General features: G+C 42.6%; 2 protein-coding genes across 2 annotated transcripts; both read left to right on the forward strand.

The window, feature by feature from the left end:
• The first annotated feature begins 777 nt into the window (after positions 1-777).
• cplx3b (complexin 3b) lies at positions 778-6,934 on the forward strand. The gene is made up of 3 exons (XM_050045807.1): positions 778-1,288; positions 4,200-4,287; positions 4,424-6,934. Exons 1-3 carry the CDS (start codon positions 1,131-1,133, stop codon positions 4,646-4,648), a joined length of 471 nt encoding a protein of 156 aa, XP_049901764.1. The 5' UTR covers positions 778-1,130; the 3' UTR covers positions 4,649-6,934.
• A 2,367-nt stretch (positions 6,935-9,301) lies between these two features.
• On the forward strand, positions 9,302-14,326 carry si:ch1073-459b3.2 (growth arrest-specific protein 1). The gene has a single exon (XM_050051298.1). The coding sequence runs from the start codon at positions 10,754-10,756 to the stop codon at positions 11,504-11,506; it is 753 nt and encodes a 250-aa protein (XP_049907255.1). The 5' UTR covers positions 9,302-10,753; the 3' UTR covers positions 11,507-14,326.
• Positions 14,327-14,831: the final 505 nt, after the last annotated feature.

Raw genomic sequence — 14,831 nt, forward strand, 5'->3', positions numbered from 1 at the left:
CAAGAATCTCACACAGAGAGAAAGAGAGAGATTTAAAATGCTCCTCACATACACACATGTAGGTCATATTTTTAGAAGTGAGGCTTTCCAGCTGAACACTGCGTCACACAGTGTCATCCAGAACCGCCCAGACTTTTTATAAATCATCTTTTCTGGTGATGGAAGTTGAACTATTCACCCGCCTACCCCATCAAAGACACACAAACACAGAAACATGAGAGGAAGTAGCAGTGAAAATCCTATAGGAGGCCTAACAAGCATAAGACACTAATATTTTAAACTCACTTGTGGTGACTACAGATACATGAGTCACTACAGGAGTATTATGGTGATGCAACTGGAGACAAAATTTCTAATTTTAGGATGTCAGCTCCAGTTCCTTAATGTTGGGGCTAAGGAATATTTACAAGGGCATTAAACGCGCATGGATGGAGGGTGTGCTCAGACTGAGGGATGCAGAACACACGCTCCATCATTTCAGTAGAAATGAGCTCGTTTGTATAGCCCACACCATAGAAACCCTACAAGGGAAGACAGCATTTCTAAGTGATTAGGCTGATAAACCGAACTCATGCCGTGGGTTCACAGACAGTCATTTGACTAATTTGCAATTAGGAAGCTCTTTGTGTGTTGACAAACTGTTAGGCTCCAGCGCGCAGATGACCCTGAGAGAGACAGAGGCACCAAAACAGCCAGGAGACACTGAGGCTCGTCACGTGTTGTTTGTCTCACGGGAGCAGCCCACGATGCCGGCGCGCGCCATGCAAGCGCACACCCAGTCCGGCGGTGCCTGGGATTGGGTGGAGGGAGTGGTGGCTGCGGACGGAGTCACAGGATTGGTAGAGTTCAGCGCCAAACTTGTTGACTCATAGCTGAGCAGCTCCTCTCCATCCTTCACGGCGCGGAGCTGTCCAGGGCCAGTGGTGCTGAAACTGCTTCCGACGCGCCGTTGGAGTATTTTTTTCTCCCCCGGTTTAATTGCGCTCACCGAACCTTTGAAAGTTACATGTGCTTTGGTTTATTAAGCGTCACTTGACGGATATACATCCACCTTCGCCGCTCCATCCAAGAGCGCATCAAAGCCTCCAACTTCTTAGCAGATCAAATAGAGGACTCTCGGACGCGCAGCCATGGCTTTCATGGTGAAACACATGGTTGGGGGACAGCTGAAGAACCTGACAGGCGGACTGACGGAGGAGAAACCCGAAGCTGAGAAATCAGACGCCGCCGCGCAGGGGATGACTCAAGAGGAATTTGAGCAATATCAGCAACAGTTAGAGGAAGAAAAGTAAGGCAATGATTGAAGCTTGTGATTGTGAAGTTGTGATGAAAAACCCACAGTATGTGTCGAGAAGGCATGGCATATTTAAACAGCGCGTATTTGTGTGTAAATAGCAGAGCGCTCCCAGTGCGCCGCGCGCTTTTTTACGCATCAATGGAATAACATGAGCGCTCCACACACAGCTGCTCCTCTCGCCCAGGGAGCTCTCTGTCTCTTCGGCAAATTGTGTAGCGCCGTTTTTAATTTAGGATTCCTGGAATCATTCTTCCACGGAAATGTCTACAGGGATCCGTGCTTGGGGCGAGACATGCTCCTAATGCTGTGCGTGCGGCTGAATAATGAATCAGGCTGTGTGGTAAATAAAGTGGGTAAAGTAAAACCTCTGTTTGGATGTGATCAGAGGGCAAACAACCTACATTATGAACTAATTTTGACTTTCATTATTCATATATAAGTTACTACTCAAAATGGTTACTATTTCTTTACATTATACAAATGCACTGGAGCCTGTAAATGTGGGAAATTATATGTGGAATGGCATGACCTCTATTTTATCTATTAAATTTTGCTTTTTAGTTAATTTTTTAAAGCTGAATTCACAGCTGTGCCCCTTTTAATTCCTTAGCCATGCTGGCTTTTCATCATTTAAGTCTTTGCTCTGTGTCTCACCTGCAAAAATGAGTTCTTTGTTAATGTTTCCCAATTTACATATTGGTCATGGTGTTTATTTCCTGAGCGCACTGAGGGGCGATAGAAGGTAACAACAAGGTCATTTGCCAAACAGAGTTCACCCAGCAGACAGCAACTCGCTATTGATTTGTGTGCTGCTTCCTTTAGAGCAGAACTCCACATCACATATCAGATGTTCACTGTCCTGGCCATAGAATATGTTACCATAAATTAATAATGTGGAATAAAGAATTCAGACCACAGCTTTACAGAAAAATGGTAGATTGTGATTATATATTTCAGCTGTTAGCAGTCACAGGCATTGTAATGATATATAATAACACATTTCATGAACACTTGTATCCAAAGTGCCTCATGGTGTAATGTGCAGACATTTTTAAGCATGAGTGGGAAGTGAAGTCTTAAGTCTAGCGGTATTAACACTCAGCTCAGCCCACTGAGCTCTACAGGAGGCATGACGAGATGTTTAACGCTCTGCCGTCATAATGTGACCTTCAGTGGAAGTGAGTTATTAGTCAGAGGTGCTAAACATGAGCATAGATCACAGAGAGGCCCATACTGCTCGGATTGAAGCAGAATAAGGTTGGGGAGGGGGATGAGTTGCTCACACTGGCATGTCACATGTAGACATTTTATCACCCTCAGCACCCGGGCCACACTGACATCCCTGGTCATCTGATGCCCTTGAGAGGGAAAGACACAAAGCTCTGCTCATTGGCTGCAAGTGAGCGCTACATGGGCCCATGTGCCATTCCGTGTTTGGCCCAATCATGTTTATACAAAGTGAACTCGGGCTCACATGGACGGCACCATGAATGCCGCGTCTCCAGAGAAAACGTCCTTCCCCTGACACATTGGGTACAAACACTTTGCAAACCATGCCCTTGGTCCTCCAGTGTCCCCCCGCCTTTAGATCAACTGCTGATGTGATCCTTCTGGGCATAGGATGCAACCTCTACCACTGTAGCACTGACAAATACCATCTATAGTGTTTACTTTGTTGTAAGCACCTACTGTATTCCACTGACTCTAATGAAATGTGGTCTTCTGTCACTGTATTCATGCTATGTTTGGCTTCAGGCCACATGAGCAAGTTTGTGAAGCATTATGTCATGTTGTTGACTCATGATGTCAGAGGCCTTTCAGCAAATTTAGAAATTTATGAGGGACAATTATGAACTAAACTGAAGCCATAAATATTCCCATGACATTGAGTGGAGAGAGAACCGCCAGCAGCCTGTTGTCTGCCCTCTGCTGGAGGCATCACAGGCTGTAGGCTGGATTGTGAAGAAGAGTGAGCTTTAAAAAGCCAAATGACAACAGGTTAGCAGATAAATATTTGTTTATTTTGTTTCTCCAAGACAGATGTGTGGAAATTTAGAACCCCCTCAGTATCTCCCTTGTATGCAGGATCAGACTTTAGGCGATTATGGAGATGGTTGGAGTGTCAGCATTCATTTAGTAGATGGCTTGCCTTAAACCTAAATTTGCCTTAAACGCTGCACAGCTAAAGTAGTGAGGAGACAGTGCCGGACCAAGCACATTCGGCACCCTGGGCAAGCTTCCCCTGGAGCCCCCACCTCCACCTACACCAGTCCCACAAAACAGAAATAAAAGAATATTATTGTCTTCTGTAATTATTGTATGTACAACAAAAAAGAACAAGAGCAAATGAGAAATCAACACAAACAACTAAGGCAACTACGCTTTTGCCTTTTCATTTTCTCCTACTCTAAGAGCAAGTACTGACTGTACTGATCATTCACTGATGAACTAGAGGCAGTACCCCAACAACAGACTGGCTGCAGTGAAAAGGTTTTAGTGGGCAGATATTTTAGGCACCCAACCCCCCTCTAAGAGGCGCCCCAAGAGGCCACCTATGTTGCCTGCAGGAAGATCCGCTCCTGCATGGAAATGCTAAACTGAAGTCCTCCAAGGTCCAAATCCAGCAGGAGCCTTACAGAAAGCAGAGATGCAACAGCACCATGACTTTGGATTTCTTCATTTTCAGATACTATGCATGGTTTGTTTGTAACATTATGGTGATATTAAATGTGTGGGGGGTGGAGTTAGTGTTACTATTCCAAATCTTCCCACAGGTGAAAGTGTGCACAGTTGATTAAAAAAGGCATTTCCCAGCTTTGGTTGGAAACTGAATTCTAAATTTGTATATTTAGTGTCGCTGACAAAATTATGCCTGTAAACAATTTTTCCTCCTTTCTTGCAGACAAGAACGAGAAGCCAGTTTTGCCCAGAAGAAAGCTGAGAGAGCCACAGTTAGAAGTCATTTCCGGGAAAAGTACAGACTACCAAAGGTAAACTAATCCAGCTCTGCTTTTGTAAGGAACGTTAAGACAATGCATTTTGGGACTGATTACCTGACCATGTCAAACCATTTGTTCCAACTGTGTTGTCCCTCTTTTCTTCTGTCCCGTTGGATATCTACCTCAGAACGAGGTAGATGAGACCCAGATCCAGCAGGCGGGGGACGATGTGGTGTTGCCCACGGAGCTGGCCAAGATGATCGCTGAGGACAACCAGGAGGAAACGCACAAGCAGTCGGTGCTGGGCCAGCTGTCCAACATCCAAAACGTGGACATCGACCAGCTGAAAGACAAAGCCCAGGCCACACTGGAAGACCTCAAAAAGCAGACGGAGAATTGCAGTCTCATGTGATCTGGCCAACTCCAAGTCCCAGGAGATTAGAGTTTTACTTGTGCAAATATTTTTCAAAGGCAGAGCTGCTCTGGAGGTAGACATATTCATATGCTTTAGTGGAATGTCAGCTGGCATAGCCACATAATAACAGTTTTTCTAGCCGTGCAAAGTTAGAAAAGAAAGTAGCCGATGTTATGAAATCTGGGGCTTGTTTTACTAACTGCTGAAAAAGAATCCCAGCCATAGTGTCATAGAGGTGCAGCTAGTTTAGGTAACTCTTTAGATATCCAAAAAGTCATGAATGTCATCCATATTTTTATTAAAATGAGCTACCTTGCACTCTTGAAAGACTTATTTGGCTCTCTCTGTTGAGATTTAACCCATAAGATTATTTCTGCCTTTAGAGCAACTTCTCCTCTGAGAAATATTCAGCTGTTAAATCCTTTACTCCCCTCATCCCTATAACCCTCCTCACAGTCCGTACCTCACGTGACCAGTGATAGCACAATAGGATTCGGCAGCAGAGGGTTCAGGAGTGTGCGTGTGCGGGTTTTCATTGCTTCCAAACACACAGCAGATGATCTCACATACACCTCTGACGAGAGGAGGATCGCTGAGATCAGCTGCTTGGTGGAAATGAAAACACACATGCACAAGGTGAACATTGGCTCATGTGAGGAAGCCATATGTGTGTTATGTTGAATTTGGGGAATTTTAAATGGGGAATATTCATTTAGAGCATTGAATGAGGCAGATTTTTGTCTTAAGTAGCTTACTAATGTTGGCCCTTTGGTGCCCTGATGAAAGCTCCCAGTGAGCTGCGTTAATCTTAGCTTAATCTTTACCTAGACATATCATTAGAAAGATTTTTTTTTGGCTTTTATCGTACTTCAGTGTGCCTTGGACGTCCGTACAAGGTTGTCTTCTCTGGAGCTCCAACATCTGTAAGCTACTTTTTACGAAGACAGGCCTTCTTGTTGTTGTTTTTTTCTGCAGGAGATTGCTTACTTTTAGTTTTATTAAAAGCAACAAATACAGTGTGAGCAGGCAGAAATTATGTCTTAGATTTGCTGCGTTTTGTATGTTGTAAGAATTTACAGTTAAAGTGTGTGCAATATCCGTGCTCCCAAACTGAACCTAGCATCAACCACATAGGGTGCAAATAAATCTGTGTTTGTGCTGCATCCAGAGGTTAAAAAACTAAAGCTGCTCAGATGAGAGAAATGTAAATGCTTTAGAAGTCGTATGCCAAAGCCTTTGTTGAAAACACAACAGAAAGGAAATGGCACAAACATGTCAAACTGTGTAACTGTGGTGTGAATATAAATCCACATATTCATGTCGTGTAAGATGTAAATGTATCTGCGGGTCATTCTTCGCTCTGTTTTCATCGACTCACTGGGTCTCATTGTGTCGTCACATGACCTTTGACCTGTCCTCCATTTCATCGAGCCCTGCGTCTCAGTGGTGCCGTTCTGTGCTGGTGGACTCGTGTTGTTTAGCCGATGTGTTACGTCACGTGGTGTCTTTGTAAAAATAAAACTCGTCTTGTGGCTGAGAGTGCCGGTCGTAGACAGCACACAGTCACTGTGGGCTTTGCTGCGTAACTCAGTATTCTGTCTGTGTTGTTTTATAGCCAATAAGTGAAGGCGTGGGTGAATCCAGAGGGAATGTTATTGTTGTATTACATCCATATACGCTACATTTTGCCAGTGTTTGATTTTATGTAGCAGTGACTCTGAGGGTGACGTCAGCTTCGATCTCATATCTGTCCCCACTTTTCTTTTTATGATTATAAACCTTTTGCATCCTAAGAGTACACATTTTATTTTACAGGAAACATGGGCAAAAAGTTACTGATTGTTTTCTCTAAGACGAGTGGAATTTTCTTGCTGTATGTGTCACATTTCAGTCCAGTGGTTGTTGTCATGTGATAGACGAGCAGTATATTTGAAACAACATAAGGAGAGGAAAAGTTGCAATAAGTTCTTTTATAATAAAGCTACTAGAATCTGTCATGTTTGATCATGAGACAGTATTAATAGGTGGAACAGAAGCCATAAAGAAAACTGTTTGCTTTGTTTGAGTGTGTGTGACTTGAAATAATAATTCAATAACTCAGTATTAATAATATACAAGTGTAATTATTTTGTGTTGTTATCCCGTGGGACTGAGTTTTCAGGAAATGGCTGCCATGACACGCAGTTTCTTCTTGTTCTTTAGCCGTTTCTTTGTTTGACAGTATCTCTATCATTCTGTCTCTTAAAGTATTTCGGTGATTTTTTTTTTTCTGAGTTTTAACTGCAATAAATTAATTTTTAGGATAATGAACTTCCTGTCTGTTTTGTGTGATTTTTGCACAGGGCTGTTGCCGAGTCATCAGTAGTCTTACATTTGCAGCAGCCAGAACACCAGGTGGAGACAATAATACATTCACATCTCATGGATGGATTACTGAACAGGCCTACTGGGCACAGACCCAGGTCCAAAGTGCTTGGGGGCCCTGTGGCCTTCACCTGCAAAATGCCACTCAAATCCACATGCAACCAACAGAGAGAGATATAAAATGACCACAGAGAGATGCAAAGGAGTTTCAAAGACACACAAAATAACTACAAAGAGATACAAAGCGACCACAAGGAGGCACAAAAAGATTACAAAGGGACACAAAAATAACCAAAAAGACACAAAATTACTTCAAAGAGACACACGATTACCTTAATAAGACAGAAAAATACCTCACAAGACCGAAACGACTACAAAAAGTAACCACAAGGAGACACAAAACCACCACAAAGTCTGTGTTTCTTGCTCCAAAGTAGGAGAGGTGTTGGGGCCCTTTGCATTTCTCTGCCCATATGTCCATTGTCTCATAATCCGCCCATGTCACAACTACACAAGCATCCAAGATGGAGGCTGCAGATACAAACTGATTATGAATGACATGTCAGTAATGGGATGTTATGATGAATTAGTATTAAAAAATAAATGATACAATTTTACATCCTCATTCTGAAGCAACAGCGCAGTGATCAAAATAGTCAAATAGTCCATATAGTGTGTACTGAAAGCCTACATGAAGGGAAGTATTTGGGTATGTTTGTGTTTTCACTCAGTGGCCACTTTATTAGGTGCACCTGTGTATTCAATTATATGTTTTAGCACAGAGGTCCTATCAACAAAAGCAAACATAGAAATAAACTTTGCAGAGGTATATATTTTTAGCAGAGCTGTTGTAGAATTTGAAGTCTTGTATTGCACTGCATTATCTATCCTGGTCTTTTTGTCACCTTTGGTACATACAATACATATATATTTTAATACACATGTATACCGTCTAATTCTATTTATATGCATATTTTAGACACTGAACTGCAGTTTTACCCACAGTTTAATATTTTAACTCAATATCAGTAAATACGGCTGGCAGAAATTATAAATACATACAGTACAAGGGCTTCAGCATTGAGTCTGCAGCTCTGCTCGTAGTTCCTCCTGTTGTCCACTAGAGGACGCCAATACAACGGAAACCAGAAGCTGACAGGTAAAACTAACTCGGTTAAAGAGAGTTAAATTAAATACACTAAAATAATGACATAAAATAAAAATTAATGTCAACAAATGGATTTAGTATTTAAAAACAAATATCTTACTTGAAATCAAACTGGGCTGGGTGAGTATATCAGAACAATACATTTCGATTTAAATAATAAAATTGGAGGAAAAAACTGTAGACATTTTGTGTATTTGTGTCTGAAGCGCTGCCTGTAGTTCCTGCTGATGTCCACCAGATGGCGCCAACACACCCATGCAGCATACATAAAATGACGGGATTACGTATTTAAAAGAATATGTTAAAATAATTTTAAAAAATTAAATACTCAAATTCAAGGAATTTTTCATTTAAAAAAAATATATACAATTAAATTCAAAACTAATAAAATGAACAAAATAATATTTTAAATATACTATCTATCAAACTGACCCCTAAGCTATTGTATTTCTAAACTCAATATCAGTGAATATAGCTGGAAATATTAATACAAATAAACCCACCACAAGAGCTTTAACATTTAAAATGAATAAGTTATTTTGTGTAAACCCCGCCCTTTGCCAACACTTTTTGAGTAATTGCAACCATGTTTTTTTATTACCAGTTTTGCTTATTTATAATGGAAATTAGTGCTTCGGTCCCATAAAGCCATGAGGCAAATTTCGTGTTAATAGAGTAATAATAATAATAATAATAATAACAATAAAAGTGTTTTTCACATTCTGCAAATTAGCAAAAATTACAGATTTTTAAGGGTTTTTTTTTTTTTTTTTTTTTTTTTTGTGGAGCCCATTGAATTAGATACCTGTCCTAAACTTCAAGTCAATGGATTTGCGTTGTGGGGGGCGTGGCCTCTCCAAAATCGCGTTTTGGGGCGTTAATTAAAGCGCCACCATGTGGCCGATTGGAGTCATATTTCTTGGGAAACACTTCCTCATCATTTCCAGTTATTGGGACAAATTAAATGTCTTTAACGCATTCTAGTTCATGGCAACTTCAGCTGCGGCTTTAGACACAAATGACCATTATAATTATAATCATTGTAATTATAATTATAATAATAATTATTATTGTTATTATTCTAATAACACCAAACCGAAACAAACTCACTAAGATTCTGCCCTTTCGTGGCTATAACCCTAAAAATCAAGTTAGTTACCATGTGAATGGCAGCAAAGCCTGGGCTGTTGGTAGTTCTCAAGTGTGGTGTGAAAAGGGATAGCTGTAAAATATATTGATGCTGAAACCCCTCTCTATTGATAGGCCGCAGTGCGTGGACAATCTTCAGCCTGGAAAGACACTGGGCCACTGCATGGCCAATCTGACACAATTGGGGTGAAACGGTCCAGAAAATACTATTCTCTCCCATTCTCCTCTATCAATCGGGGCTTTAAAACTCTGCAGAATGAGAGGCAGGACGGGGAGTGGGGGAAAGAGCCACAATTAGCGAGAAGCTTTGAGTGAAAACTCTCAACGGCGAGCCAGTTATCACAGAGGTTTCCCCCTGCTCTGTTTGTGGCTAAAAAGGAACAGATTTGTTTTTCCGCGCTGAAAATTGGAGCAGTGAAGTTGCAGATGTGAGCTTCTTGCAAAGGAATGCGTTTTGCAAGCCCCCCCTGCCTCCCCCCTTAAACTTGTGTTTTGCTACAAGGGGAGAGGGGACCACACAGATCTTTGGTTTCATGCAAGGAAAATCATAAACATTTTTATCCAGCCTATCTCGTCATGTAGTGAGAGGATTTGTGCGCAGAGCTGTGCTGCTGTAGGCCTGGAAATGGGTCCCACGGCTGACTCCTCAATGAAGACCAATCGGTGGCCAGGATTGTAAATGAGAGAGAAAGGGAGAGAGAGGGGGGAAGGAAAACTTTTCTTTCTTTTTTTCGACAGAAGGAGGGGTGTTGTGGGGAAATGCTCGGCGGACCGTGAAGCGTAACAGCAAGGAGAGGGACAAAGACGCGCATAGCGGGACAAAATGCGACAGACAGAAACCTCTTCCAACTAAAAAAAACAACAACATCGGAATGTGCGGATGGATGTTAAAAGTGGTGGAGCTGGGAAGAGAAGTCGAAACCAACAATGGCAAGAAAGATGAATTCAAGTGTACAAACTGAGCTGTGGACAATAACTGTGGTTAGAGTGCGCGTTAACTTTGGATAGCCTTGCGGCGCGTTTCAGTGTCCATCTCAGATGTGCACCGGTGGCACGGAGCAGACACGGGCTACACTTTGGAGTATGATTTCCCACTTTTGAACGAACATGCTTCCCGGAATGACTGTTACTGCGCTGTTTCTTTTTTGCAGCCACGCGTGGAGATTTCCCTGAGTCAGATCCTGACTTCCACTGCTACAAAACTCACCAAGAGGAGGCAAACTTAATTTGCGTGCAAGTTTCCGTGGGTGATTTATAAAGGACCAAGTGTATTTTCTTCGACTGCGTTGGTAACTAACTCATGTGTCGCATGTATGGAATACTTATGAACTCCAGTCTGTGAGATTCAGCGTTTACATTGTCCTGATCCTAATGTGCTGGTGGAGAAAGTGCACGTCACCGAACTAGAACTCCATCCAAGCATGAAATGTTGGTGCAGCGCCCTGGCACTTCTCCCATGGGTGCTGGTGGCCTTAGATGCCCAGCTAATCTGCTGGCAGGCGCTCCTTCGGTGCCACGAGGAGCCCGAGTGCGACCTTGCATACAGTCAGTACTTAGCAGCTTGTGAAGGTAACATCAGGGGGACGAGGAGGCAGTGTCCCAGCCACTGCATCAACGCGCTGATAAGGCTCAATCACACCCGCAGCGGGCCGGACCTGGAGACCTGCGACTGTGCACAGGACCTGGAGTGCCTCAGCGCCAAGCGAGCCATAGAGCCGTGTCTCCCCCGCAGACACCCGAGCGATGCGGGGGGGATAGGGTGCATGGAGGCCCGGCAGCGCTGCGAGGAAGACAGCAACTGCCACACCTCCCTCACGGCCTACTTGTCATACTGCGGGCAGCTGTTCAATGGCAGGAAGTGCTCCTCCAAGTGTAAAGCCACCATTCAGCAGATGCTGTTCATCCCAAATGGCATGCTGCTCAACCGCTGTGTTTGTGATGGGGTGGAGAGGCCTTTCTGTGAAGTGGTGAAGGAGAACATGAGCAAACTTTGCTCCATAGGAGACCACATTGTTATTTCAGACCAGCCTGATGTGGATGACATCTATGAGGATGAAGACTATGACCCTAAAAATGACAGAGAGGAGGTGTATATTGATCATTCCTCTGCTCCCCAGAGGTTATCCAGCTGCATGATGCTCCTGTTTCTTCCTCTAGCACGGATATTGTACTGAGACAATGGGTACTTGAAGCATTTGTTGGATTTATAAATGACGGTGTGGAAAAATCTCTGTTCATTAGACTCCACCAGGGAGCTCAGAGTCCAGCTGGAGTTGGTATCAGCGCCTTGATCAAATACACTACAGTATGGAACTGGGCCGGCTTGCTGGCACAGGACTCCAACCCAGGTCTGCTGGATAAGGGAAGCTATTTTTTCACCCCCAGGCCTCCCTGCTATTCCATTTTAGTTGCAGTGCAACAGTGAGCACAGTAGTGATTAGTGTTTGCTTTCCACAACCGTACAATTTGCATAGTAATTCTTCTTCAAGCACATCTCACTCAGGAATCCTGCTTTTTTAAATTTGTGTTCAGATCTTCACACAGATGGCCTTACAGTGCTCTGAGTGAACTGCTCACCTTTTTTTTTGCTAAGTTGAAACCTGTCGGCAAAAATGGCAACAACACTTTGAGGTGATGATGAGAGGAGGTGAACCACACCAGACTTTGTTGCGGGGCATTGCCAAGTTGAGTGCCTTTAAACAGCTCCTGTTTGTTTGGTTTCAATGGTACTTGGAGTGTGGCTTTATTAAGACCTTAGACAAACATTGGACCCATCCAGTCTCTGTTTGCTCTGCTCTCCATTTCAGGGGCCTCTGCATTGTTGCAGCAACCACACTTCAAATATTTGTGGGAATAGTCAAAGGACAGGCGAGGGTGTGGGATCAAGTACTGAAATTAACTGAAGCGCCTCTCCAGCACTCTGTCTGGAGCCCCTCCCCCATGTGAGATTGTTTTATTGAACTTTTCCTGAGACACCCCCTACCCCCTCTTCCTCCTCTCTACTGCCTGCCCCCTTTCACGCCTTTAAAAGACCCCTGTCTTTATTACTGCTTTCACACTGTAGCAACAAGCCAGGAAAGGCTGTGTGTCGCTGGTGTGAATAGGTCAACATATACCTGGAGTTTATCCTCAACACTGCTCATGATGAGAGGTTTAGCTGGTCTGACACGGCTTAGCTGTGATATATGTGAGTGAACACGATTTTAAACAAACTGGTTTGAATAAAAGTTGTTGCAAAGCACATTTTGTGGATATTAAGGCTTGTCGGACTCAACATGAGGCCATAGTCTCCCTCAATGAATCTCCAGTGTGGTAACACTGCAGCAGCAACACCATGGTGAGTGAACATCGCAGTGTCACAACAGTGTGTGAGCATCAGCAACAACATACTCACCCATGAGCAGTAGTCTGGCGTGAACGGTCAAACGTGGATTGAATGTATGTCAAATATTTTGTGTCACAGTGTTGCTAACTAAACAAGAGGTGTACTAGGCTTCATGTAGAGTGCTTTTAACGTGCAGGATGGTCACTAAGTGCTTTCTAAAGGAATGCACAAATCTAGATAAAACAATTAAAACAAAACGATGGAATTCAATTCAAAAATTTCCTGTATTTTGAAGGCTTTTATTTTGTGTGTTTTTAAGTGTTCCAGAACAATTCATCACATTTATTTTTGTAGTTGCTTTGTCCGGCTACTGAGCAGCCAACAGGGCCAATGTTAGAAGAGCTGTTCTGATACCGATATCAGGGTCGGAAATGCCTTTGATACTGCCTAAAATGCTAGATTGGGAATATGTGTATGTAAATCTATGCACCGATCTGATACCACGTAAGTTATTGATAAACTTAAAAGTAATTTTATAGTTTTCCCATGAAATCAGCTCTTCTTTGCTGCTCTAAAACTGTAGCCTACACAGCAAGGCGCACCGTGCAGCCACTGGTAACTACTGTTTCAGAGCATCTGAGAATAGCGGAGGGAAGTGGGGCTGATTACCCAGGGCCCCAGTGGGAAGGGGGCCCCACAAAAAGCCTGGAATGAAGAGTCTGGTTTTGTTTGCATTTTTTAAAAATTTCTGACTAAATAATAGTATTGCCAAATTAAAATTGGCTGAATAAATGGACTGCAATAAAAGGTGCAAAATGTTTAAGTTGCCCCTGCACTAGAGTTTGTCTTTAACTGTAGCTTGAACCAAGTGAGTGACTGCTTATGCTGCTTGAAAACAACATACACTGCCATGTCTTTGCCCAAGGAAGGGAAACTGGGGTTCTAAAAAAAGAAAAGAAAGAAAGGAAGGGGGACGCTCAGAGACTACTTTGGTGCTACGCCCTTGGCTATTAGCAAAATGGGCAATCCCTTCACATCCACACATGGTTAGTAGTAGCTGTACAGCCTTTGTTAATTTTTTAACACCATGGTATCAGATCGGTGCTCAGTGTTGGTCAATCCGAAAATTCAGGTATTGAAATAGTATGGGACATCTAACATCTTTAGATGTAACCTGTCCCAAGGTCCACACCAGGTCCATCTATTCGAAACAGGAATCTTTCAGTCTTACGTCTTTCATCCACAATGCCATGTGAAGCTGTTAAGCAAAAAGGGAATGAAAACTCAATGTTGTTGTTAGTATTGATCACTTGTAACGAAGCTGCCAGTTTGTGTCTTTGCCACTTGAAACTGTGTCAAAACTAATCCTTGTGTTTTGTAATGAAGTCTTGAAAAATGTCGCTAAATGTTAAGTTATGAAGCTAGAATACGATGAATTGTATATATTTTACAATTATGTGCAGTAAAATAAGCCAGTGTCTGCCCGAGGTCACTTAACACACATTATGAATACATGAACGTAGCTCGGATTTTTGTGCACACAAAACCTGACTTGATTTAGAGTTTGCAGTTTTTCATCTCATCTTGTGGGAACATAGCAGTAAACACTTCAGAGCGGCGTCTTCCGTGCGGGAGGGTGAGTTTTATAATAAAATGTTTATGAGCTAAAGTTGTGTAATGATGTGATTTGTCCACAGAGAGACTGGAAAAGAAAGTAAAAAGATCAGTTACATTTTCCTCTGGGTATATTAGATTCACTTGTAAAATATTTATACCTTGCCTTTTTAAGGGTCAACATACAGTATTTGAAAGCCAAAAAAGCTGAGGTTATTGTTTAAAAATGTCATTCTCAAGTCAGACAGGTCACTCCAAAGTAAGCACTGCATGTGGCCATGTTTCACTGTGCAATATTTAAAGGATTAGGTCAGTGTAACTGAAACCTGGGGAGGAATTTTAAGTGTCTAGTCGTTGTGCAATCCATCCACATTGGAGCAAAAAGATAAATCAGGACTCCTCTCACAATTCAGGCTCAAGCTGTAATAAAACCACCATGTTTTTAGAAGAAGGCAGAGGCACAGTAAATGAAACATGTCAAGTGATCGTAGTATCAGAAGGACACTTCAGCATATTTACAATTTTGTTAATGATCAAAAACGCTCATGAACCAACTGTTT

This window comes from Epinephelus moara, chromosome 1, assembly GCF_006386435.1.
Source record: "Epinephelus moara isolate mb chromosome 1, YSFRI_EMoa_1.0, whole genome shotgun sequence".
In the NCBI taxonomy this organism is placed as follows: domain Eukaryota; kingdom Metazoa; phylum Chordata; class Actinopteri; order Perciformes; family Serranidae; genus Epinephelus; species Epinephelus moara.

What these genes read in the sequence shown, in the direction of transcription:
- cplx3b (XM_050045807.1), top strand. Translation starts at nt 1,131, where the DNA reads ATGGCTTTCATGGTGAAACACATGGTTGGGGGACAGCTGAAGAACCTG. An exon ending in CAACAGTTAGAGGAAGAAAA is followed by an intron (nt 1,289 to 4,199) that starts GTAAGGCAATGA and finishes CCTTTCTTGCAG; the next exon opens with ACAAGAACGAGAAGCCAGTT. An exon ending in AAAAGTACAGACTACCAAAG is followed by an intron (nt 4,288 to 4,423) that starts GTAAACTAATCC and finishes TATCTACCTCAG; the next exon opens with AACGAGGTAGATGAGACCCA.
- si:ch1073-459b3.2 (XM_050051298.1), top strand. Translation starts at nt 10,754, where the DNA reads ATGAAATGTTGGTGCAGCGCCCTGGCACTTCTCCCATGGGTGCTGGTG.